Here is a 26,963-nt window from a genome sequence, read left to right on the forward strand (position 1 = left end):
ATATCCTCCAAGGACTAGAGATGATGACTTTTATATTTTTATGAATATTTCTCAATCAAATAAACTTCATAAGCTTTCAAATCGAAGACAATGAGATCTCTTCTATTGCTTCTTGCTTCTTGCTTCTTGAAGATATTAGAGAATTTCTTAAAAATGCACAAAATCTAATAGTTGAGACGTACTCTATTATTAGTATTTTTTTTTCTAATCTACATCGATATACCATTTAATTCAAAGAAGATAAGGAAAACTTTTTATTTATAGTATTTTTGATATATTTAACAATCGTCAAGATTGCACTCATATGCACCATGGTTGGTGCATGTTGAAATTGGTTTGATGAATGGACAACATGAGCTATGCTCAGCCTTGTAATGGACAAGTATAGAGCTGATCAACTGTCAATATAGCATTGGATTTTCGAGAAGGATTCCATCTTTCAGTCTTAATTTTGGAGTAAGCCACTTTTATACTTAAAAAAAATATCTCAAATAACCGATATATGTTATGTCAAAATGATTTTTAAGAATAATTTTAGTTTTTTCAACTCTCTTTTTGTCACTTATAATAATCATATCATTCACATACGATAGAAAAATGACAATGTTAATTACATGTATCTTTCATAAAAAAAGCAATGTCAGTATAACAAAATCTATAACTCAAATTCAGCATAACCTTGTGAAATCTATCATACCAAGCTTGTTTAAGCTCATATAAAGGTTTTCTTAAATAAAAAAACTTTTCTCTTAACGATCTCAAGACTAGATGAATGATCCATGTACACTTCATCATTTAGGTCATCATTTAGGTCACCGTTTAAAATTGCATTCTTAACATTCAATTGGTAGACAAGTCATTTCCTAATATATGCTATGGGGTACAAATAATTTCTTATAGTTAATATCATTTTCTTGGGAGTAACCCATGAGTACAAATTTAGCTTTTTTCTCTAAAGTTTCATCTTCTTTAGTTATGACTTTATAGACTAACCTAGATCTTATACTTTTTTTTATATGCAGTGATTGAATTTCTTAAGTTTTAGTTTTTTTTTAAAGCTCTTAATTCTAGGTTCATGGCTTCTACTCATTCGATAAAAACTTTGGACTCATTGTAACAAGAGGGTTCGTAAAATGAATGAATGAACATAAGACAAGCTCTATATTAGGCGCAAAGGACTCAGCACATAAATCTATCAGGAAGCCTAGAAATAAGATTAAATTTTTTAATGCTAGGTTTTTTGAAAGTTTAGTTTTGAGTATATTTATCAAGTACATATGAAGGATTTTCAATCATTCTTCAAAAATAATATTGAATATCATGAGCCGACACATCCACATTTAAAGAATCACCAGAGTTATCAATATGCATAATTTCATCATTATCATCCTCAATCTCTAAGTCACAATCATCATTAGATTTATCAATTTTTGACAATAAATCAAACATGAAGGAATACTTGGTGTCATCCTTAGTCTTATCAATATAAAAATCACTTTTATTTAAAAAAAAAATTTACATTCATTGAAACATATAATGTCATTTTTTAAATCATAACATCTATATTTTTTTTGGTTTTTCGCATAACCAAGAAACACACATTTTATGGCCTTAGGAGAGAACTTATTTTTTCTTCAATAAACACAAAGCATTTACATCCAAAAACCGTTAGTCTACTTAAATCGAAAGTGGTTTGATAGGGTTTTTCAATTGAAGAAATGTTTTGTAAAGAATGTGAATGCATTTTGTTTATAAAATATACCTTGATAAGTTTACATTCGGCATACAAGTTCTTTGAAACATTTTTAGAGAAGTAAAGTTCTCATGCTTTAAATGATATGACAATATTTTTTTTCAACCAAACTATTTTGCTGTAGAGTTTTTGGACAAGATCTTTAATAGGTAATTCTATTTTCTTTCAAATAATTTGTGAAGTCATTAAACAATTACACTCCTCCTGAGTCTATTAAATTTCATTACTCTTAGGAAGCATTTGATAGGCTGAACAAAACCATCCATAACCCGTTTGAATCATGAACGGGTGTAGATAGGGATGCCCTGTCCTATCTCATACGGGTGTAGATAGGGACGCTATGTCCTGCCATGTCCAACCATGTCTTTTTTTGTAGTGAACAGTGTCAAAAAGCGGTTGTTCCTTCAGACGTTGTTGGAGTGTTCACGCAAAGTGCATCCTGCGATGGACACGCGTGGGGCCCACACAAAGTGCATCATGTGGATGTGCTAGAATTTTTTTAGCGCTTTTATATTAAAAAATTACAGATACTAATCAGAACTTGGACCGGACCCAGATCTGGTATGAAATTTTACAAACCATACCCGATTCTAAGTCAAAAAGGACAGACATCTTGTATGAGCACTCAGGACTAGGGGTGGGCCGAGCCAGCCCGAAAATGAATTTAATAATGGGCCGGGTATAGTCTCAGTTCTTAACAGGCTAAGGTTTGGAAAGGAACCCATGACCCGGCCATTGGCCCAATGGGTCAATGTTCAACCGGTTGATCAAGCTCGACCCAAAACCATTTGTTCTAGATGCATGCATTGATGGTAAATGCATCATCATATGAAGCACCCCATATACCCAATTAATTATCTTTCTAGCTCCCATAAAAATGATGAATTTAATTATAAAAAGAGTAATAGTTAACAACTTACCAATTTCTAGTTTTCATAAAATTAATGCAACTAATCTAGTAAATACTAATAATTATCAACTTACATTGTTAGTAATTAATTAAGAATCTCAAAAGCTTGTGGGCTGACTCGAGCCCTGTAACTAACAGGTCAGAGCACAAAACCTTGACCCAAATTAGTTTTTATTTTTCATATACTTTTAAAAATAAAGATCTACATTTTCTCACGAGAAAAGGAATGGTGTTATTTTGTCAGTTTGAAAGCCTTGTCATTACAATTAATCAAAATATTATGAAAATCGCAATTAAAGGGGTTGTTTAATTTCTTGGCAATGCTACATAGCTCATACAGCTAAAAAGAATGTCACCCTTTGACACGGCATATGTTCTTGGCAATTAAGAAAAGCACCATACATTAATAAAGTTGACTACATTGCCACAAACGTGGAAGAGAACGGAGTGGGGGTGAAGATGAAATCCTTGAAACTGGGGAGTGATGGTGGATGAATGTGGCACATAAGCAACTGCCAGCCTAACGAGGTAACGACGATATATAATCAAGAGAGACATCCCCATCACATTAGCGTTACGGTTCACCCAAAAACCGCCGTCACAACACAGTTGAAACCCCCACGAAAACCAGACAATAATAGAAAACGAAACCCAAAGATGAAGAAAAAGAAAAAGCAGAGCATGCATGGCTAGAAGAACATCCCCATAAAACCCTAAATAGAAAGCTCGATGCATTGGAAGAGTGGCTTCGCTTCCTTCACAAAAAACTAAATAGAAATCACATTGTGCAACAGCAAAGGCATCCACACCACGAGTCATAAGGAAGATACAGTCTCCGCCAAGAAAACTAGCAGCAGCAACTACACAATGCTCACTGTGACAATGGTGGCCTCTGAAACATCTGCTGCTAGGGTACGTTTGGAGGAGGTGGCAGCGGCCGAATGCTTCCGGGAAAGCCCTGCGGTGGTGGCATCTGCGGACGGGGAACCTGGTGCCCGAGAGTGAAATTTGCCATTGTACCGCTCCCAACTGGAGGCGGAGGAGCAACTAATGGGGCCCCACCTGGAGGCATAGGACGAGGCCCGTTTGATGTTGGTGGAGGTGGGGGCTGGGATCCACCTATCGAACTGGGAATCGGCGGTGGTGGAGCTCTTGGAGGTCCTTGGGGTGGCAGAGGCGGTGGTGGTGCTTGCGGTGGTGGCGGAATGTTTGGAGCTGCAGCCCCGTTTGCAACCGGCCCAGGCACACCTGGAGGTTTGTTACCTTCTGCAGGTTTGGACTTGAAATACAGCTGCAACTGTTTCACTCAAAACACATATTAAGGTACTGGGCTTAAGGGGATAACCAGAAGCACGATTCAACAAAATTTAACTGTAGAAACAATTCAATAAACAAAATTCGTATACTAACCGTGAACATTTTCGAGTCAGGATCCCAATGGGAGAAGAACTTTGGTGTGGATTTGTCTATTTCTGTGCTAGGAACCTTTATGGACAGAATAAAATAAGCAGCTATCAAAGTGAAATTGGACACAAAAGAATAAAACACTGTTTTGCTTTACCTTGAATCCAATGATCTCATATGGCTCAGCAGCAAACAGAAGATATTGATACCGCTTATCGAAAGGTTGAAGCCTCTACCAAATTTCAAATTCCAACTCATAAATATTAGTCTCTTATTCTCATGGGTAAGATGGCAGCCATAAGATGCCATGCCATATAGATCCATAACAAAATCAGTAATCTGTGTTTTAAAAGGAAGCAGCAGAACTTAACGAAAACTGGTCAGATTAGCTCATCCAAACTAAAACTTTCTCAACAGAAGAGAAACAAAAGAAAAGCACAGTGGTCATGAGTCATCACCAACAACAGAAAAAATGGTACAACATGAGATTATGCAACTAGATTTACAAATAATAGAAATAATAAAACGATAAATATCATCATGACAACCTGCTCAAAAGAAGACATGAACCGATGCCTTGGCTTGGTATTTTCTTCTATTTCAGGGTACTCTATCTGCAATGGGTGAAAACAGTCAGACAAAAAAAGAAAAGAGTGAGCAAAGTAAATAAAGCAGAAAATAATCAAAATCTTGAGACATGAACAATCACATTCTACAAAAGCAATCTCATCTAGCTTACAAATGTAAATAGTAATAACTCCACCGAACACCAGTTGAAATTCCTAATATCAGAGAAACCATCTTGTCTCTATTATTATTATTATAGGCTTCTCTTTTTTTCACTCTTCAGAAGAAAAATGGTAAATGGTTGGGGGTGTTTTAGGATAAAATAAAACTTTGAAGGCGGACCAGGAGAAAGTGAAACGGAAAAAAAAGTCCAATTCATTAAGTTATTTGTCGGAAAAAGGGCTGACAATTTGTTTAAGTTATTTGTCTAAATAATTAAAGAGATTGGGGAGCATAATGTAGTCCAATTGATTACAGACAATGCAGAAAATTATAAGGGATAATGAGGGTTTTAAACATATTTTCTAGACGCCTTGTATAGCACATTGTGCAATTTTCTGAACATCTTTTATTTATGATTTTAGGGTGAATTTTTTTTTTCATATGCCTGTGTTTGAATGTACTTTGTGTGTGTGTGTGTGAATGAGAACCTTTTATAGGTGAAAAATTATATGTTTTCACATGTTATTGATGGTAAAATACACAATTATTTGCTTACTTTTCATTTTATTATATAGTCGCATTTTTTTTATCTTGCGCTACTCACTTTTGTGATACTTGTGCTTCAATGCCTTGATACTTATGCCTCGTTTCATCGAGGCTGTAACGCTTTTAACAACCTTAATTTTATTACATGGTATCATAGTCATAGGCTCTTCTGATCTTATTGTACTTGTTTGAGGCTTGTAGTTGTGGTAAGAGAAGGAAGAGGACTTCTTCAAGTGTTGCTTGTAGCTTTCTCCTCCAAAGATAATCGGGAAGGAACCCATGACGACCTTTGAAGAATCATCTCAAAGGAAAGAAGGCTGAGGGGTATGTGAGTGGCACTACTTGTGAGCCACAACTCATACTCACAAAGAGAGATGGTGATCAAATTAAAGTCCTTGATGATGTTGAACAAGAGAACGCCCTTAAAGAATATCATGTCAAAATGGAGGATTGGGAAGCCTAGAATGCCCAAAGTTTTATTGTTTCCTAAATAGCAAGGAACTCAAGATTGCTGCAAATATTGTCAAATTTAAAAAGGTGTGTGATGCTTGGTTTTTCTCAAGAGTATGTTTGTGTAAAAAGATTTAGCATGAGAATACTTTTTCCAAGAGAATATTTGGACTACAAGACAAGGAGACGAGAGCGTGAGGGATTATTATAAAACCCTCTCCCCTTTATGGGATGAGTTGGCCTTACTTGAACCTAAGTGGGAAGGCCCGACCATTGAAATGAGGCACAAAAACTTAAAGAAAGCTCACTTTTCTCATCGGGTTAAAACTTGAGTTTGAACAAGTTAGGTCATCTATATTACATAGGACCATTGTTACTTCTCTTGATGAAGCCCTAGCCGAGGTATACAAAGCATAAACGCAGCTTGGTATGTCCAAAGGAGGAGAGAGTTTTTTCCATATAAAGTCCCATCAACATTAGAACATGCAAACCTCCTCACTTTAGAAGAAACAACAATGGTGGAGGAAGAAAAATTATGTCATTTTTGCAATGAACCAAGGCATATTAAACGAGAATGTCTTAAACTCAAGAAAAAATTGGCGACCGTTGAAGAATCATCCAATAAAGGAGATAAGACAAACAAAAAAGGAAGAGATCTTAAGGATATGTTCATTAACCAACCTACGGATGCTCTTCAACAATTCTTTAAGTTGTCTTGAACTCATACTTCTGAAGCCATAGTGTCCACGCTTCCCCTCTCGATATATGCACTTTGATATTTGATTTCGGTGCTTCTTTTCATATGAAACCCTTAGAGTCGCTTCCATCCAAATGCACTAAATCTTCTTATAAATCTAGTGTTTCAATGGCGGATGGTACCACTTTAAAAATTAAATGCATTAAGACTTTTAAAAATATTTCAAAAGAACTACAAGTTCCTAAACTTAGAATTGTTCTCAAACTTAACTTAAACTTGTTTTTCGTTAATCAAATTTTAGATCATGGGTACGAGGTCTCCTCATCTAAAATGTATTGGGTGCAAGATCGCCAGTTAGGGAAGGCCAAAGAAGGAGAGATCTTTACTACATGGATTTTCTTCACATTCCCAAATAATCTTTTTGTAATTTTGTAAAGGAAAAGGATATTGATTTATGGCACAAAGAATGGGTCATCTAAATGTATCTAAATTGTTTATCTTTCTTTTTTTAAGGATTCTTGTATTGAAAAAGAATTTGTGTGTAATAATTGTATTCTTGGGGAAATGAAATTTATTTCTTTTAGTTATAGAACCTTTGTCTCCCTAAAACTTTTTGAACTTGTGCCTTCGGATGTATGAGGATCGGATCCCGTTGTATCAAATAGAGGATTTTCTTATTATGTTGTGTTTATTAATGATTATACTCGATAAACTTGGATTTATTTTCTTAGGATTAAATCCGAAGTGTTCTTGTATTTTAAAGAATTTCATAAGCATGTGAAAAATTAATTTGAAACTAATAAGAGGTGAATATTTGTTTAATGACTGAAAGAAAATAGAATTACTCATTAAAGATCTTGTCCAAAAACTCCAAAACAAAATGGCTTGGCCGAAAGAAAATATCGTCATATCATTGATCTAAAAATGTTTCAAAGAACTTTTGGGTGCACTTTCCGCGGTATACATTATAAAAAGAATGCATTCATCTTCTTCACAAAACATTTCTTCAATTGAAAAACTCTACCAAATCACTCCTGTTTTAAGTAGACTAAGAGTTTTTTTATGTAAATGTTTTGTGTTCATTGAAAGAAAAAGATAAGCTCTCTCATAAGGTTATAGAATGTGTGTTTCTTGGTTATGCGAAAAAACATAAAGGATATAGATGCTATGATGTAAAAAATCACAAATTGTATGTTTCAAGGAATGTAAACTTTCTTGAAAATAAAAGTGGTTTTTATATAGATAAGCCTAAGGATGACACCGAGTATTCCTTATTTGATTTATCGCCAAAAAATGATAAATGAAGCCAGTCCTTCCTGAATGAGTAGATGCAATGAACCTAGAATTAGGAGCCTTAAAAAAGCTAAAACTTGAGAAATTTAATCACTACCTATAGCAAAAAAAGACTACGATTTAGGTAGGTCTATAAAGTCAACATTAAAGGAGATGGATCTTTAGAGAGATACAAGGTTAGATTAATAGCCAAGGGTTACTTTTAAGAGTATGCTATTGATTATAAGGAAACGTTTGCACTTGTAGCGCGTATGACTAGTGTAAGGAATCTTATAGTCTTAGCATCCATTAGAAAATGGTTTTTCTACCAATTAGATGTTAAGAATGCATTTTTAAACGGTGACCTAAATGAGGAAGTGTAAATGGATCCGTCTCTTGGTCTTAAGATCGAGAAGAAAAAAGTTCTTTATTTGAGAAAAGCTTTATATGGGCTTAAACAACCTCCTAAAAGCTTGGTATGATAGATTTAGCAAGGTTATGTTGAATTTGAGTTATAGAACATTATACTCACAGTGCTCTTTTTGTCAAAGATACAAGTTCTAACGTTGTCATTCTTCTATTATATGTGGATGATATGATTATTACAGGAAGTGACAAAAAAAGAGTTGAAGAAACTAAAATTATTCTTAAAAATCATTTTGCGATGTCGGATCTTGGTTATTTGAGACATTTTTTAGGTATATAAGTGACTTACTCACCCAAATGATATATTTGATCTTAGATAAATTTGGTTGTAGATATTATAGTCAAATCAGGGATCTCGTGACAAGAAATTAGATACACCAAAATTTCTCAATGCAAAATTAAGAGAGGAAGATGGAATCATTCTCGAAGATATAACGCCATATCGATAGTTGATCGGGTCTCTAACTTACTTATCCATTACAAGATTGGACATAGCTCATGTTATCAATTCAGCAAGCCAGTTTCAACATGCACCAACCACGATAAATATGAGTGCAGTCTTGAGGATAGTTAGATATATCAAAAATACTATAACTAAAGGGTTTTTTCTTATCTTATTCCTCTTATTTGAATTAATTGATTATACTGATATAGATTGGGGAGAAAATCCTAATGATAGAATCCCAACTACTAGATTTTGTGTGCTTTTAGGGGACTCTAATATCTTGGAGGTGCAATAAGCAACGGAAGGTCTCGTTGTCTTCAACGAAAGTTCAATATTGTATCATGACAACGACAACTATGAAGATTATTTGGTTGAGAAGTCTTTTAAAGATATGAAAGTCATCATCTCTAATCCTTCAAAGATGTGTTACAACCAATCACAGATATCGCTGATATTTTAAAAATATCACGATATTAATGTTATAAAATGAAAAAATGATATTAAAGGTAAAGTATCACAATATTTTAAAAATATTGGCAATTTATATATATTGTGATATTATCACGATAATATCATGAATATATCATGGACTCCAAGCTCACGACAACGATATTTTGGAAGTTTTTTTAAAAGTGTTAGTGCAAGGGTATTTCAGGATTTTAGAAAAGGAGGATATATATATGTCTAGTAGTTTTTTAAAAGGGTACTTTTGGTATCAGTTTTTAAAAGACCCCTTAGGGTTTTAACTTTTAATGTAAAGGGTATCTTAGTGGCTGCATTGCAACAAGGGAAGAAAAAAGGAAGGAAAAGAAGAAGGGAAGGAAGAAAAGAAGGAAGGAAGGAAGAAAAGAAAGAAGGGAAGGAAAGGAAAAAGTGGAAGGGAAAGAAAGAAAGAAAGAACGAAAGGAAGGGGAAGAAAGAAGGGAAGGAAAGGAAAATGAGGAAGGGAAACAAAGAAATAAGGGAAGGGAAGTGTGGCTTTTTCCTATTTTTAAATTTTTTTGTTTTATTTTTTAAATCCCGAGAATTATTGGAAAACCTATAATATCCTCATATTATACCTAGCCAAGATATAGCCGATATTGATATTTGTCACTATGGCTGCAACAACATGAGTGTTATATACATTGCGAGCAATCACGCCTTTCATGAACGAACAAAGCATATATAAATGGACTACCACTATATTAGAGAAGAGTATTTGAGAGGAACAATTGATGCAAACTTAGATCAATAAGATGAAATTCATCGATAAAAAAAGTTTGGAGAACATGCAGGTCCTCTTTTCTGCAATGCTGGTTAGATCTCATACCCATGCAAATGCTTAGCAGATGAGTATACAATCCTTGCAAGACCATGTCACTTTAGTTTAGCAGGTGAAGAACATCTCTCAACTCTGTCTTCTGTAACTAGACTAACAAAAGCTTCCACCTACTTCAAGATGAACTACACAACCAACCACCACCAGATAATCTCATAAGTGCTTCATTTTCAATCTAACCTAAGGCTTCATACGCTGTTTGCAGCCTTTCATCTTGCATGATTTGTTCAATATCATTCCTTCAAATCAAAGACTTATTTTATTTATTCCAATGATCTATGTGAGGCACCAGTTGACATTTTAATGTCCACAAAAAACAAGTGCCTTGGGACTGATCTGTCTTGTTCATGAAGTAAACCTCCATCTGGTAAACAAACCAGGCAGCTCGTGACTCAGCTTGGTTCGGCTCACCATGAACTCGTTCATGATCGGTTCGTATAACTGGCAGAGCCGAGCCATGAGTAGCTTGTTTAGCTTAAATGAGTCTAGCCCAAAAGCAGGGTGTTCGGCTCGGCTCTGCTCATGTAAATAAAATATATATATATATCAGTGTTGTGAAAAGCGTTGAGGCGTAGCGAGGCGCTCCACCAAAATCTGAGGCAAGGCATAAAGCGTAAGCCTTAGTTTTTTTTTTTAAACTTAAAAAAACTTAAAAAAACTATAAAAAATAACTAAAATTATAAATAAATAAAAAAATCTTTATTGATGAAGCAACAACCATCAGGAAATAAAAAATCTCAAAAAATAGTGAGTTCATAAAAAATAATAGTGAGTGAGTTCATCAAAAATAAAACTTTAAGCCTTAGGATTTTTCTTCATAAGCTTGAAAATACCACACACATATCTCCAATATTTAAGCCCAAACAAGAATAGTGAGTTCATCAAAAATAAAACTTTAAGCCTTAGGATTTTTCTTCATAAGCTTGAAAATACAACACACATATCTCCAATATTTTCAAACTATCACAATGTTTTAGCAGTATTTTCATGAAACATTATTAAAGTATTTTGTCATTATTTTTTCAAAATAATGAAAATTTGAAGCATGCAATGATATTATCATGAAACATTGTGATATTTCTCCTTCTTAGATTTCTGATTTAACATCTTTTTCTCAATTTCATATTATTTCTATCTATTATCTTTTTCTATTTTCCATAGTTTGGCATGAAAGACTGCCTATTTCTATTCTGTTTCCTGACTTTTCCATTTTTTCTCTCTATCCACAATTGCTAAGCTTTTCTCATGGAAAATAGGTGTGCTTGAGTTATCTCATCTAATCGACTCACTGAACATTGATAGTGATATCATGACTAGCTCAAAAATTATATCTTAGTCAGTAGGTTATGTATCCCCTTAATTTAAATGTTAAAGTTTAGCATAAACATGCTACAAGATCAACAATAGCACCTCAACCAAGGTGACTGCAGTCAATCATGTCAAAAGGCTCATCAGAAGCAGAAGAGCTGTGGCACTCCACAATCATCATCATGACTGATTGGTGACTATGCCCTTAAGTAGCAGAGGCTCTAAAATGAACAAAGTCCTTCACACTGTTAAAAGCTGATAATCCAAAAGCCATTGAAGGAAGGCAAAATGTCAGCCAGCCCTTTCTTTTTAATTTTCCTTTTTTTTATGATTTGCAGGCTGGGGTTAGCCTCTCAGGTCTTGAACATGAGACTCTTTGTTGTGACAGTGCTACTTTACAATCCAGCTATCTCATTCTTTTAGGCCTGTCAACATGTCACCTAGCCCATGTCGACAGACCTAAACAGAAATTCCACAGGTTCCCATGTTGATCATCTATGTCACATAGGTGTGGGTGTGTGGTTGCGGCACTTTAAAAAAATTGGGGTGCGTGGTTGCGGGAGGGTATAAATTTGCGCGATGCAGCACCTTTACTTAGGGGCTTATGGTTTTCCACATTAACTGAAAACAAAAAGAATAAATTAGAATAGTTGAATGCATTTTCTGTGCATGAACTACAACAAAAAGAGGCGTGTACGCCTCAGTCCAAGGTGTGCGCCTCAAGGCCTATGAGGTGCACGCCTCATGGGTGTTGCGCTTTATACCTGCGCCTCAAGGCACAAAGGCCCTCGCCTTGAGGCGAGGCGCGCTTTTTGCGCCTTGAGGCGCGTTTTTAATAACACTGATATATATATATATATATATATACAATTATATATTTTAAGTGTAATATATAAAGAGAAAAATGCATAGTGTATAAAGAAAAGAATGCATGGAAAAATATACATACAACATATGAACTATTAAGTGTAATATATAAAAGATATATTTTAAGTGTAATATATAAAAGATATATTTTAAGTGTAATATATAAAAGATATATTTTAAGTGTAATATATAAAATATATATTTTAAGTGTAATATATAAAAGATATATATTTTCATGTTTAAACTTTAAATAACATGGAATTTTTTACACGAACCAGCTTGTGTTTGGCTTGTCTCATTTAGGGACGAGCCTAGTCCACTGGTAAACAAGCCAAGCCGAAACATGGCCTGTTTGGTTCGTTTGGCTCATTTACCAGCCCTACCAGCTGCTTTCCTGAAGCATCTTGTCATATAAGACCTGCAACAATGCCTCACCATCCGAGGACCAACTACAATCAGTTGCATGTCAGCAGCTACTTAATTTTCATGACAAAGTTATTCATGATAGAGAGCATCCAATCAATAAAAACACTGTAAAGCTATTTTACAATACCATTGTGCTACCTTGCCTGTTTCATTGTTTTCAATTGTGTTAGCCGTAACTCAGATATTATGCAGTTGCACAGTTAACTAAATATTGTGTACAGTGATACTTGCCAAGAAGCAAGTTGTCCTTTTGAAATATTCTGAATTCCATGAATATATGACTTCTCTAAAATAAATACACCATTTGAAAGAACTGATACCCTGCTGAGAACAAATTTCGCAATAGGAAAGAGTTAATCATTAATATGCACTTTGTAAATCAGATTTGCGCTACCAGAAATCGAGAGAGAGAGAAGAATAAGAGAGATAGGAGAGAAAGAGGCTGCAGCAATACTCCATGCCAGTGTTATCAAAAATGCGCCTTGAGGCGCAAAAGGCGCACCTCGCCTTGAGGCGCGGCCCTCTGTGCCTCAAGGCGCAAAAAAAAATTTTACAACAAGATTTCTGAGACATAATCAAAAACGTTTTTGTAGGTTAATCTCATATATTTTCCAGTTATTTCAGTTATGTAATAAGTTTATTAGTATATTACTATATTTTAACTTTTGTTGGTTAATCTCGTATATTTTTCAGTTATTTCAGTCATGTAATTAGTTTCTTAATATATTTTAACTTTTGTTGGTTAATCTCATATATTTTTCAGTTATGTAATCAGTTTTTTAGTTAATTTTATATGTTAATCACATATTTTTTAGAATAATTCAATAATCTCATGTATTTTAACTTTTGTAGGTTAATCTCATATATTTTTCAGTTATGTAATCAGTTTCTTAGTATATTTTAACTTTTGTTGGTTAATCTCATATATTTTTCAGTTATGTAATCAGTTTTTAGTTACTTTTATATGTTAATCTCACATTTTTTAGAATAATCTCATATATTTTAACTTTTGTAGGATAATCTTATATATTTTCCAGTTATGTAATCAGTTTCTATTTTAACTTTTTTTGGTTAATCTCATATATTTTCCAGTTATGTAATCAGTTTTTAGTTACTTTTATATGTTAATCTCATATTTTTTAGAATAATCTCATATATTTTAACTTTTGTAGGTTAATCTCATATATTTCCAGTTATTTCAGTTATGTAATCAGTTTCTTAATAAATTTTAACTTTTTTTGGTTAATCTCATATATTTTAATTTTGTAGGTTAATCTCATATATTTTCCAGTTATTTCAGTTATGTAATCAGTTTCTTAGTAAATGTTAACGTTTTTTGGTTAATCTCATATATTTTCCAGTTATATAATCAGTTTTTAGTTACTTTTATATGTTAATCTCATATTTTTTAGTACTTATTTGAGATTTTCTATTTCTTATTGGTTGTTATTTCATCAATAAAGCATTTCTTTATTTATTTGTATTTTTAGATATTTTTTTATAATTTTTTTAAAGTTTTCAAAAAAAATTGAGGTTTACGCTTTACACAACACTGCCTCAACGCTTTTCACAACACTGCTCCATGTCAATCCCAATGTTAGATGTGTGGGGCTTTCTTTTAATAAAATAACTGCCTTTTGTGTACAAGTACAAGATCTCCCCTTGTATTAATGTACAGGATAAAGTATAACTAAGGGGCAAAACTGGAAACATACAATACATTAAAGAATAAGTTACACGTTACATATGGATGTCAATCTGGAACATTAATCAGGCTCCAGACATGGATCTGGATCCATATCCAAATGCCACGTCTCAACAACGCCCCTCAAGTTGTGCATTGTGAGAATCATGCACAACTTGCTCTTCAAATACTGAAACCTCTTGTTTACTTAGCCCTTTTTTTAACAGATTGACCACTTGATTTTGAGTTCCAATCAATTGAGTCATAATCTCTCCACATTTTGTATTTTGCTTTTGATGAAGTGTTGGTTTATCTCAATGTGTTTCGTCCTTCCGTGTTGTATCGGATTAAGTGGTCTTAATCACACTTTCATTATCACAAAACAGTATGGAACTTTGTGTCTGCTGATTTAGGTCAGCCAACAAATATCTAATCCAGGTTATCTCCGATGAAGCTGCAGGCATGGATCAACATTCAGCTTTTGTGCCGGAATGAGCCACTGCCTTTTGTTTCTGGTTGCTCCATGAAAAAAGATTTCTCCCAATAAAAACGCAATATCCAGAGACTACCCTTTTTCATCTGGATCTCCAGACCAATCCGGATCTGAAAAGGCCATCACTGTGATCATGTTCACTGTTGTCTTTCTTCATATAACAGAGTCCATCCTCGAGGGTGCCTTTCAAGTATCTAAGTATTCTTTTGATAGCTTCAACATGATTGGTTCGTGGGCAATGCATGAATTGTGAAACTTGATTCACAGCATAAATGTCAAGCCGAGTGAATGTAAGGTATTGAAGCATACCCACAATGCTTTGGTATCCTGTAAGATCATCATAAACCTCTCCCTCATCACGTCCAAGTTTCTGCTGCAGTGGACTCAGAGTTAGCAATGGTTTGCAGTCTTTCATCCCGGCCTTATTGAGCAGATCAGTGATATACTTATGTTGGGTCAATATTAATGCATTTCTTCTCTTATCAACCTCCACACCCAATAAGTATTTAAGGCTTTCCAAATCCTTCGTTTTGAACCTACGACTCAGTACTTCCTTGATTTTAACAATATGTTCTTATGAATTTTCTTCAACTATTATGTCATCCACATAAATTAGTAGCACAGTTATCCAACCTTGACCTTTATAAATAAAGAGAGAGTGTGATCAAGATGAGATATATAAAAACTATATTTTTGAATCTCAAGAGGAAAACTCTCAAACCATGATCTAGAGGCTTGTTTGAGGCCATATAATTGGCTTATTCAACTTGCACACATAACTAGCTGGATCTTTTTTCCTGTAACCTTGTGGTTGTTCCATATAGACTTCTTTAAGATCTCCATGCAAAAATGCATTTTTGACATCCAATTGACTTAGAGTCCAGCCATGATCAACAGCAAGGGAAAGGATAACTCGAATGGTTCCCATCTTCACCAGCGGATTAAAAGTTTCTTCATAATCCAGTAGACTTTCTTGGGTGAACCCTTTTGCAACCAGTATTGGTTTGTATATTTCTATGTTGTCATTTGGCTTGTACTTAATTTTAAACACCCATTTTGACCCAACAACATTCTTGTCTAAAGGCCTTTTAACAACATCCCAAGTCTTGCATTCATATAGCGTTTGCATTTCTTCATTCATAGCTTCAATCCATTTACTGGATTTGGAAGCTTCATTGTAAGATCTTGGTTCCTCTTGCCTTGAGATAGCAATTAGAAATGCTTGATGTTCAGTGTTCAAGTTTATATAACTTACCCATTGTTCAATAGGGTTTCAAATTCTTCCAGAACTTCTTGTTGTTTGGACATTTTGATCACCCTGTGATGCAATATTTTCTTGCTCCAAACTGCCTTCTGAACTTCTTTTATCCCTACGGTTGTACACAATACCTTTGAACTTGTCATTTTCTGAAACTGAGTTGCTCCCTTGCTGCCCTGTTGTAAGTTGTTCCTCTACCTCACAGTCTTCATTCACGAATTCTTCGTTATGCTGCACGCAGACCGTGTCTGGTTCCATCGAAAATAAATTGTTACTCATCCATGGTTGATATACCTGAATTGATTGGGCTGAACATTTTGATGTTGTTGTCTTCAGGTTCAAAATTCAGCTCATCAAAAATAGTGTTCCTTGAAATAAGAATACACTTGTTCTTAACATCATAACATATGTATCTTTTATAACTGTCAGCATACCCAAAAAATTTACAAGGATATGCTTTCTTATCAAACTTAGTTTTCAAGGATGCATCAATGTGGACATAACAAGTGCAGCCATATGCTTTTAAATAATTATAGTCAGGGTGCTTTTCAAACAGCTCATAATATGGCGATTTGTCCTGAAGAACTTTCATTGGCAGCATATTAATAATATGGATTGTTGTATAAAATGCTTTTGTCCAAAGAAATAAAGGAATATGTCCCCCATGCATCATGGCTACAACACTCTCAACGATATATTTGTGCTTTCTCGCAGTAAGCCCATTTTGCAGAAGTGTCCAAGGACAAGATACTCTCCGATTGAGTCCATTTTCGTTAAGGTATTCAATAAAGTAATTTGAAGAGTATTTGTCCCCACCATCACACTAGAAATTAAGAATGGGGAGAGAAAACTGACTGCGGACCAAAGCATAAATTTTTTTAAAGATTTTAAAAACTTCATGTTTGTGCTTCATAAAATATATCCAAGTATATCAATGAAAGTGACACAATATCGACTTCCAGAAGAAGAAGAAGAAGCATTGAGAGTTAGCCCCCATACACCGGAATGAACAATTTTAAATAACTTAGAAGTTCTTTTATTGATGGAAGGAAAGTGTAGTACATGACTCTTGGACATTTGACAACTTAGACAAGCTTGATTGTTCGACTCTTGACTTAAACTTGACAGTGAAAACTAGAGACGAGCCATTCAATAAAGGCTTTATTACAATGTGCAAGACAGTTATGTCAGACAGTTGACTGATTTGACTCTGACTCATTTATGAATTCAACGAGCATGTTCTAGACTCAAATTGACGGATCTTCCTTAAAAATGTACATACTTTCTTGCCTTTCTCCTTCAACGAACGTCCTCTTCATGTGAAGATTCTTCACATAAACAGGAGTAAAAATGACGCAAGAGTTGGTATCATCAAGTTTAGGGACAAAAACGAGATTCTTTTTTATATTGGGAATGAGAAAAACATTGGACAACTGAAGACTAGAGTTAAACATAAGAATGGATAATTTTCCAATGTGTGTGATGGGGTGATGAGTGTCATCTCCAGTGATAACTTTATCTTTCCCAAAGTAAGGTGTCAAGTTTTTAAACTTATCTTCATCCCTGGTGATATGGTTTACCGCCCATGAGTCCACATACCGGACTCCCTAATCATTTTGTTTGAGATTCAGCCATGCAATGGCAGCCAATAGAAGTTGCTTATCCACTGGTAAATATGACTTTGTTCTTGATCCCCTTGGTTTGTTTGTTGTATTTTTCTCCTGTGAGTTTGTTTCACCGTTGCACCTTGGGTCATCTTTGAACCAACAGTTGGCCTTGACATGACCTAGTTTCTTGCAAATGAAGCATGTAAGGACCTTTCTAACTTGATGAACAATAGGAGTGTTTGGAAGGAGAAGTCATCGGTCGCCCTGACTTCCTCCACTTCCTAGTCTTCGTCCTCCTCATATACCTCCACCCCCTCTCTCTCATATTGTGTGCCAGATATGAGGACACTATGACTTTCAAATATAACTGAGGAGCCTTCCGCCGTTTCTGACAAGTTCATCTCAAACTGGAGTAGTTTGGGACGCAATGCTTCAAATGTGGTCAGCACATCAAAGCATGACAGAGTAGTGTAGAGAACATTGTACTCAGGCCCAAGCACATTGAGAGCCTGTTGCACTTTATCTTTGTCAGATTTTCAAATCCGACCATGGCTAGTTGATTCGTTGTTTCCTTCATCTTGTTGAGGTATTCCAATAATTATCATAGAACCCTTTTTAAGATTCGGGAACTCTTTCTTTAGAAACAAGATTATGGCCTCCAAAACCTGAGAATATGTTTGTACTAGCCTGTCCCATAGCTCCACAATTGTATAATCATCTAGAATAATCACCAAAACCTCTTGCGACAATATAGCATGATGCAAGCAACAAGTGTTTGATCATGTTTCATCCAGGATATATATTTTGAATTCTGAACATGAGTCGTAGCAATGACAACCCCTTTTTCATGCTTTTTTTCCTGCAAAACAAATTATGGTGGGATCTTAATTGATCCATCCAGGTATCCCGAAAGATCTTGGCTACGAATAAATGAAATCATTTGTCTTTTCCAGGTAAGAAAATTAATAGTTGTCAACTTTTCAGATACTAGCTGATTAAGAAAGCTAGAAGAAAGAATCAAAGAAGAATAAGAGGAATCCATTGAGAAACAGGATTATAAATTGAAAACTTTCCCTTTATTTTAAATGTTGTTGATCTATGTCACATAGGTGCGGGTGTGGCACTTTAAAAAAACTTGGGTGCAGGGGTGCGGGGAGAGTGTGTATATATACAACAACAACAACAATTACGCCTTCATCCCAAAACAATTGGGGTCGGCGATATGAACCAAAAAAGAAAATTATTCTGGGTCTTCCACATGAATCCTTCTCCTCCAATCATTTCTATCCAATGACATGTCCTCGGTGAGGTTCAAAGCATTCATATCCTTTTCTATCACCTCCATCCATGTCTTCCTAAGCCTACCCCGACCTCTTTTAACTAATATATTTTCCCATTTCTCCATCCTTCTAACTGAAGCATCGTTAGGCCTTCGCCGAATATGTCCAAACCACCGTAAACGATTCTCTCTCATCTTATTTTCAATGGGTGCAATGCCTACCTTCTTACGTATCTCCTCGTTCCGAATCTTATCTTTTATTGTATTTTCACACATCCATCTTAGCATACGCATCTCAGCTACACTCATTTTTTGAATATGATGTCTCTTGGCAGCCCAACATTCTGTACCATATAGTAAAGCAGGCCTAATCGTCGTCCTATAAAACTTTCCCTTCAACCGCAATGGCATTCTACGATCGCACAACACTCCAGTTGCACTCTTCCATTTCATCCACCCAACCTTTATCCTATGATTTACATCTCCATCAATTTCTCCATACTTTTAAATGATAGATCCCAAATATTTGAAACAATCATCCACCGGTATTTCCTGCTCACCAAGCTTCACTACACTCCCATCACTACTTCATTGCTTACTAAACCGGCATTCCATATATTCTGTCTTACTCTTACTCAACTTAAAACCTCTTGCTTCCAATGTTTGTCTTCATAATTCTAACTTAGCATTAACCCCAACTCTAGACTCATCAATCAAAACAATATCATCAGCAAACAACATACACCACTGCACATTTTCTTGAATTGATCTCGTAAGCTCATCCATCACTATAGCAAATAGGAAAGGGCTTATTGCAAATAGTGTGTGTGTATATATATATATATATATATATTAACAGTTTTAAGTTAACACTACGTGTATGTGTGTGCATTTATGTATTTATATATATAATATTAGATAAAAATGGACTAGATTAGGATTAACTGAATCTACTTTTGGATAGAAATGGACATCAATGTGGTTAACTTCACCTAACACAAAGGAAGCTGTGTCCAAGTATCGCACCCGCCTGGGTGCGACGCGGGTGCGACACGGTTGCGGTGCCCTGTTAGAAGAGTCTGTGTTACATAGTTGTTGATAAATTAAACCAAGAGGACTGTACAATTCAGTCTTTTATAATATGCAAATCTGTCTTTTTTTTTTTACAAATCTGAAACAGTCATGAAAACAGCAAGCAACAGCAGCACCCAAGATCGATTTTTAAGAGTTTTTCAATAAAAGCGGAAGCTAGAAGGAAGATCAAGGTAAAATCAATCTAATCGTGAAATCAAGATTATAGATCCAAGAACAGAATATAGATCTTGATAAGAAAAGAGCAAATGCCAGGAGAAACCCCAAAACAAATTTTCAGGGTTTAGATGCAAGAAAAGAACACCCAAAACGATGTTGGGTTTTGAGATATAAGAGAGAAAAATGATATTGTCATGAAACAAAGAAGAAAAAATATTAATAGAAAGAAAAGAATGGGAAAGATAGACCAACAAGAAAAAACCCAAAGACCGACAATCAGGTTTAGGGTCCTTTTTTATAAGGAATCAATAAAGATAGGAAGGAGAAAAGAAAGAGAAACAAGATCCTTCGGACTTACCATGATGAATAGATCAAGATCGAACTACGCTCTGATACCATGTAAATCAGATTTGCGCTACCAGAAATCAAGAGAGATATAGAGAGAGGAAGAATAGAGATAGGAAAGAAAGAGGCTGCAGCAATACCCCACGGGAATCCCAATGTTGGACGTGTGGGGTTTTCTTTAATAAAATAACTGCCTTCTGTGTACAAGTACAAGATCACCCCTTGTATTACTGTACAGGACAATGTATAACTAAGGGGCAAAACTGGAAACATATAATACATTAAAGAATACATTAGACGTTACATATGTATGTCAATCTGATCCAAATCCAAATGTCACGTCTCAACACACTTTGCTTCATAACAAGCCTTCACATTCTCCTTGCATCAGAATTTGTTGATGATTATCATGTTTTTCTGGTATTTAAACCGTGTAAGCATTTGAAGGTTTCTCAGTTTATTCAAACAAAACAAGTTCACGAGGTAACACTTATCATGCTCATGCTCAAGTTCCAGTCTACCTTGTCAAAGGTTTTCACTTTTCAATCGACACAAGAAACTATAAACCAAAATGGATATACCTCAATGTATCTCATCAAATAGTCATTCTCTCACGCCAGCATAAAAAGGAACAAAAGAGGGAAAAAAAAAAAAGATCATGCAACCCACTTCCATGAAAAAAATAATAATAAAGTTCTTCATTCCAAATGATAACCACGACAAGAAATTTTGACATGTCAAGAATCATATATTTTCTTTGAAAAATCACAAATATAATGTTAGCTTTTGATCTACAATGAAATCATTGTCACATTATCTATAAAAGCGCAGTTGATCTCTTAACCCTTAAGCATGGAGTAAAGAGCAAACAACAAAGAGTAACTTGATAAAGAGATCCATCAGAAACATGCAACTCGCCTGAAAAAGAAGAGAACGCTGCTTAGTATCAGCATCAAATTGCTTTGTCACTCTATAACCAGGCCTGCCAATCTTGACTGCAACAGAAAACCAATTTACTCACCACCATGATCACAGAATAATTGAAAGACACCAAAATTATCAAACTTCTCTACAAACTTGATGGGGAAGCAATAATGGACGAGTCCGTACTGCCAAAATTTAAGCACCAGAAGAATCAATTCAAAAGTAGCTAACAGAAGACCAGCAATGACTAACATATCTACTTTTGAGCCTAAATTTACTGCAAATCTCTTCACACATGATCAGCAGACAGGGAAGCTACTAGAGCAGTATAAATTTTGAGCATTTGAAAAATGTCCTTAAGGAAGAGGTTGAATTGAAGTAAACTATCCTACTGAACCTAGATTGGTGTTTCCAGTTGCACACAATTCTTACCATACTTGTAGATTAGAAAAGGTTAAGATAAAAAAACTACCATGATTATGCATCAAACTGGAATCCATCCTCGATTCACTCTACAAAATGCTGTGTGACAAACCTACTCACACGTGGTTAACTCATCAATATCATCTACAAACAATTAATCCCACACTCTCCATAATCTTTACATGGTCATCTAAAAAGGGTTGGAGTACAACAGCGCCTCACACAGCCTAAGTTTTGGGTACATACTATGCTGTGAGAGTGCTTCCCAAATAAATAAATAAATACAACTTCTTGTAATTGCAACTCGCGAGCCTTATGTATCAATCATCAACTAGGGTTCCATCCACAGCAAATTTAAGGCCAAACAGGAGGGATATACAAACGATGGTTGTTGGAACAGGAGGAGAAGAGAGAACCTGATTTCCGAAGGGTGACTTTGCGTCGGTTGGGTTGTGGCTGTGCAGGGGCCTCCTTGGCTTCACGAGCGGCCCGTTTTGCCAAATTGGTCTGGTGGCGCTTGCCTTGTGTATGAGCCAAGTAGTTTCCCTCGTTGTTGTGTAAGGTGAGACACAACTTGCACTCATAGCTTCACCAGCAACAAGGAACAAAAAAATTAAGAAGAAAAATCAAAACCCCATTTGAACAAAGTGGTTGAAAAACCAAAGAATAAACTAAACCTTCTAAGAGAGAGAAAGAGATTAGGTTGTTTCAGTAGTTCGGTTGGGGGTGTAGAGAAGAAAAGGGTAGTACCTGCCAAGATGGTTGCGCATGAAATAGGGGTCCTTGGCAAGGTCGATGGTCTCCATGGCGAGCCTTCGAAGGCGCTCCCTTCGGTCAATGGCTTCATTCTGAGCCGATGCAGCACCACCGCTGCCGGGCTTCGAACCCCATTCTCGATCCATCTCTCTCGCTCTCTCTCTCTCTCTTTGTAATGTCCGTGAAACATGTATAAATTCAATCAATCACAAGCCAACCATGATATATAAATGATACTAGCTAAGTGTGTGTGCACAAATGCACGCTGGTAGCAGTATGATTACATTGGAGAGTCAGACACAGGAAAAAATATTGAAACATTATCTTAATCATACTTAATGACTTTAAAATTTTATTGAAGAGAGATGAACTATTCTCACTTAGGACAGGTCACAAAACATAAGAGTGACTTTCAACGGTAAGTCCAAGGTTCGATGCTTGGCTATGTCACATGGGTGCAGGTGCGGGGGTGCAGCACTTTCAAAAAACTTGGGTGTGGGGGTGCGGCAAAAATATAAAAAATTATATATATATATATATATATATATATATATATATATATATATATATATAAAGTCCAAAAGTTGGACATAAATGACCCTGGGTGCGTTGACTGCACCCAGGGTCAGGTTGACCGCATCGGGTACGGGTGCGGCACCTAGTTGAAGAGTCCCTGTGACATAGATGCTTGGTATCCTTCATCTCTCAAAACAGAAGGTGGTAACAAATATGGGGACCAAATAATTGTACTAGAGCAAAAGATATAAAAGGTCATCTTTACAAATAAAAAAAATGATGAGTCTACTGATAACAAACAAATATTGCAAGAAAAATATCATGACACAAAGGAAGCATCAGTGTCAATAAGGTGTCTAACTCCACCGTTAATCAATAAGTCATTCTTATTCTATATAAATCCTCTTTTTATGGCTTTTACTTGGAAGAAAATGAAGTTAATTATGTTGCACGAATGATATGAGCCAAAAAGGTGCTAGACAAAGAAGTGAACAAAAAAAATCAAATTATGTCAAGAAAAAAGTTTGACACTTAAGTGAAAATAAAAATAAAGCTTATTTGCAATATAAAATTTCAGATATGGTTAACACCAATAGATTAATCAACAAAAGAGATGCCATGCAAAAGCACATGTTTGACTTGCTTATCCCTACCAGACTTCTTTAGCATCTCCATAAGAGGTTTTCTTTTAATTCATTTACACATTTATATCGACATTAAGAACTTTTAATCTTATATAAATAGGTGTACCATAACAAGCATAAAGAGTGACAAGTCTAATGGTGGTTGGACATGGATTGTGGGAATGTTGGTGAGCATGTTATCTGCCATATAACCCCACTATTCAAATCTAGATTTGACAAACTTGATGTCATCTAAGATAAGGTATGGCAAGAAATCTATATTTGTTACTACTCCAAGTTATCAACACTTATATCTAAATTATACTTTGTTGTGATAGTCAACTCCAATAAAATTTAATTTGGACACTGGTGTTATGGAAGCTTGGTTCCTCTATGAAATTTATTGTAATGAATGGACATACTCCGATCATCATTAGGGCTGGGAAACAAGCAGTGGCTCGGCTGGCTTATAAAGAGCTCATTCAAACTCGTAAAATAGGCTCAACAAGCTTATTATAAACAGTAGATACTAGGTTTTGCTTGACTCATATAAGCCCGTTAGGTAGTAAGAAATATATTTTATATATTTTACATGTATTTTTTTGTGATCCTCTTTATTCCAGCTCTAAACAATGTATTTTTCCTATAAACAAGCCAACTCAAAGTCAACTTGTTTAACTCAGTCTGACCATGAGCTTGGCCTGCCACATGAATGAGCTAAGCTTGAACACTTCAAGCTTGTCTCATTCAGCTTGTTTACCAGCCATATCATGGCTGATCAAAGTGGATTTGAATTTTGCTCAGTAGATCCGACTGGATATGAATAAGATTCGATGATTTAGCATTGAATCTATATATAGTAAAAGATGATTAAAGGCATGGTTTAAAAAATGGGGAGAGAGAGAGAGAGAGAGAAAAAAAAACTAAAATGGATTGGGCAGTATCCAAATTAAATCTAATGATAAAACTGACTTAATAGAGTAAATTGAGTTCTTACGAAATCAAAAAATACTTCAAAGATGCAAATCTGAATCTGTACCAGACATACTTTTGGTTCATACTTAAAGAATCCATATGTGAATATGGATTCAAATAAGATCTCACACGCTAAGGTTAAGGCAAAAGAAAACCAAGACCAAGGTTTTCACATATAAAAAGTGGAGTGGATTAAATCTGAAACTATATATATATATATGTGTGTGTGTGTGTGTGATCCATGTATAGTCTGGATCTTAAAGTATCCAAATTTGTTTTTATTTTTCAGATACTTTTAAAAATAATGATTTACATTTTCTCATGAGAAAAGGAATAGTGTTATTTTGTCAGTTTGAAAGTTTTGTCATTACAGTTAATCAAAATATTATGAAAATCACAATTAAAGGGGTTTTTAAATTTCTTGGCAATGCTACATAGCCCATGCAGTTTAAAAGAATGTCACTCGTTGACACGCCATATGTTCTTGGCCGCTAAGAAAAGCACCATGCATTATTAAAGTTGACTACATTGCCACAATCAACATGGAAGAGAGAAAAGGGTGGGGTGACCATGAAATCCTTAAAACCGGGGAGTGATGGTAGATGAATGTGGCACATAAGCAGCTGCCACCCTTAAAACTTTACCAAAGAACGATAAAAATTGGACTTGTATGGCAATCAAGTGATCAACCCAACCTTAGAGTCCCACAGCTCCATTCTCACAAATAACCAGAAAAAAAACTTCACCTTAAGTATTGTAAAAGAATGAGACGTCTCATTAAGGAACATGGGCGTTTTAGTTTACCGCCAATCCCAAACTCTCAAACTTTAATTTTTGCAAATTTCGGGACTAATGGCCCCTTTATATATATTATAGATTATCACAATTTTTTGACAAAAAAACTACGTTTTAATGCAAATGTTTTTTTTAGATAAGCAAGCTGGCTGGATCTAGGCAGACCCCTATGAGTAAAAAATTATAAAACAAGAACATATTACAGAGTTGATAAAAAAAACACTATAAATCAACAAGAGTCGGAAACCAAGATAGAGGCTTATCTTTCCAGATCTTGTTAGTTCCAATGGCACCAAGTTTAGCTAATTGGTGAACTACATGATTGGATGACTTGGATATCCATACACACCGAATGACAGGAAATTGATGGATGACATTAAGGACAGCTACAGTGGTACTCGGAGAAGAACAATTCCCTTGTGCCCTTGTAACACATTATTAATAGCCAAAACAACAAGGTCTTTTGAACAAAGCTCATCGGCCAAAGACAACCTAGGTATAGCAAGGGAGTCATAACATAAATTCAGTAGCTTCACAAAATGGAACTAAAACCATATGAAAACCCATAAGGTAAGGAGAAAAACACTAGATCTTAACCCATAGAAAAACAGCAAAACCACAATCCTAAGGAACAGAAAGCCACCTACATTGCAGAGACCATTCACATTATAGCAATCCAGAAGAAAACACACAGATAACAAGTAGTAGAGAGCAGAGCATAATATTAACAAGTCAACAATTCAACAGAAAGCTCACACTTCATTAGAATATCTAGCAGAACAAAGATGAGATCAGCTAAGAAACACTTTGTATGAAGACCATTATCTCCTCCTCCTCTTCCGCCCCTTATTTAATTCCAGTTGCTCGCTTCGTAGAGAACCAGAGGAAGAGCAAGACAAGAAGATGATGACGAAGAAGAAGATAACGAGGCAACAACGATATATAACCAAGAGGGACGACAGCTCCTTCATCACATTAGCGTCACGGTTCACCCAAAAACCGCTGTCACAACACAGTCGAAACCCCCTAGCCCTCGAAAACCAGACAATAAAAGGATGAAACGAAACCCAAAGATAAAGAAAAAGCAGAGCATGCATGGCTAGAAGAACGTCCCTATAAAACCCTAAATCAAAAACTCGATGCATTGGAAGAGTGCCTTCACTTCCTTCACAAAAAACTAAATAGAAATCGCATCCACACCACAAGTCCTAAGGAAGAAACCGTCTACGCCAAGAAAAACGGTGGAAAAAAACGAATTAAAAGGTAAAACGGACACCCTCAAAACACTAAGATGCAGAAAAACAACACCCCAAAAGAAGACACAAAGAAACGAATAAGAGGAATAGAGGAACGAAAATCACCTGTTTCTTTCCTCCTTCTCCGGCAAGGTTGCAGCGGAGGCTCGGGCTCGGACAAAGAAGGCTGAAGAAGAAGACAATAGGAGGCTCAAGAGAGAAGTGAAAGAGAGAGGGAGAGAGAA

General features: G+C 35.4%; 1 protein-coding gene across 1 annotated transcript; it reads right to left on the reverse strand.

The window, feature by feature from the left end:
- Positions 1 to 3,035: 3,035 nt before the first annotated feature.
- LOC149839364 (hydroxyproline-rich glycoprotein family protein) lies at positions 3,036 to 26,963 on the reverse strand. The gene is made up of 8 exons (XM_090004094.1): positions 26,845 to 26,963; positions 22,569 to 22,742; positions 22,235 to 22,404; positions 21,390 to 21,466; positions 4,616 to 4,681; positions 4,225 to 4,299; positions 4,074 to 4,148; positions 3,036 to 3,960 (listed from the first exon to the last, which is right to left on the reverse strand). The coding sequence occupies exons 2-8, from the start codon at positions 22,718 to 22,720 to the stop codon at positions 3,571 to 3,573; spliced, it is 1,005 nt and encodes a 334-aa protein (XP_089860220.1). The 5' UTR covers positions 22,721 to 22,742; positions 26,845 to 26,963; the 3' UTR covers positions 3,036 to 3,570.

The sequence above is a fragment of the Nuphar pumila genome, chromosome 4 (genome assembly GCF_984573655.1).
Source record: "Nuphar pumila chromosome 4, dmNupPumi1.hap1.1, whole genome shotgun sequence".
In the NCBI taxonomy this organism is placed as follows: domain Eukaryota; kingdom Viridiplantae; phylum Streptophyta; class Magnoliopsida; order Nymphaeales; family Nymphaeaceae; genus Nuphar; species Nuphar pumila.

Excerpts from the sequence above, each read along its gene's own strand:
- LOC149839364 (XM_090004094.1), bottom strand. The coding sequence starts at position 22,720 with ATGGATCGAGAATGGGGTTCGAAGCCCGGCAGCGGTGGTGCTGCATCG. Across the intron at positions 21,467-22,234 it reads AGTCACCCTTCGGAAATCAG|TCAAGATTGGCAGGCCTGGT; the intron begins GTTCTCTCTTCT and ends TTTCTGTTGCAG. Across the intron at positions 3,961-4,073 it reads CTGACTCGAAAATGTTCACG|TTGCAGCTGTATTTCAAGTC; the intron begins GTTAGTATACGA and ends TGAGTGAAACAG.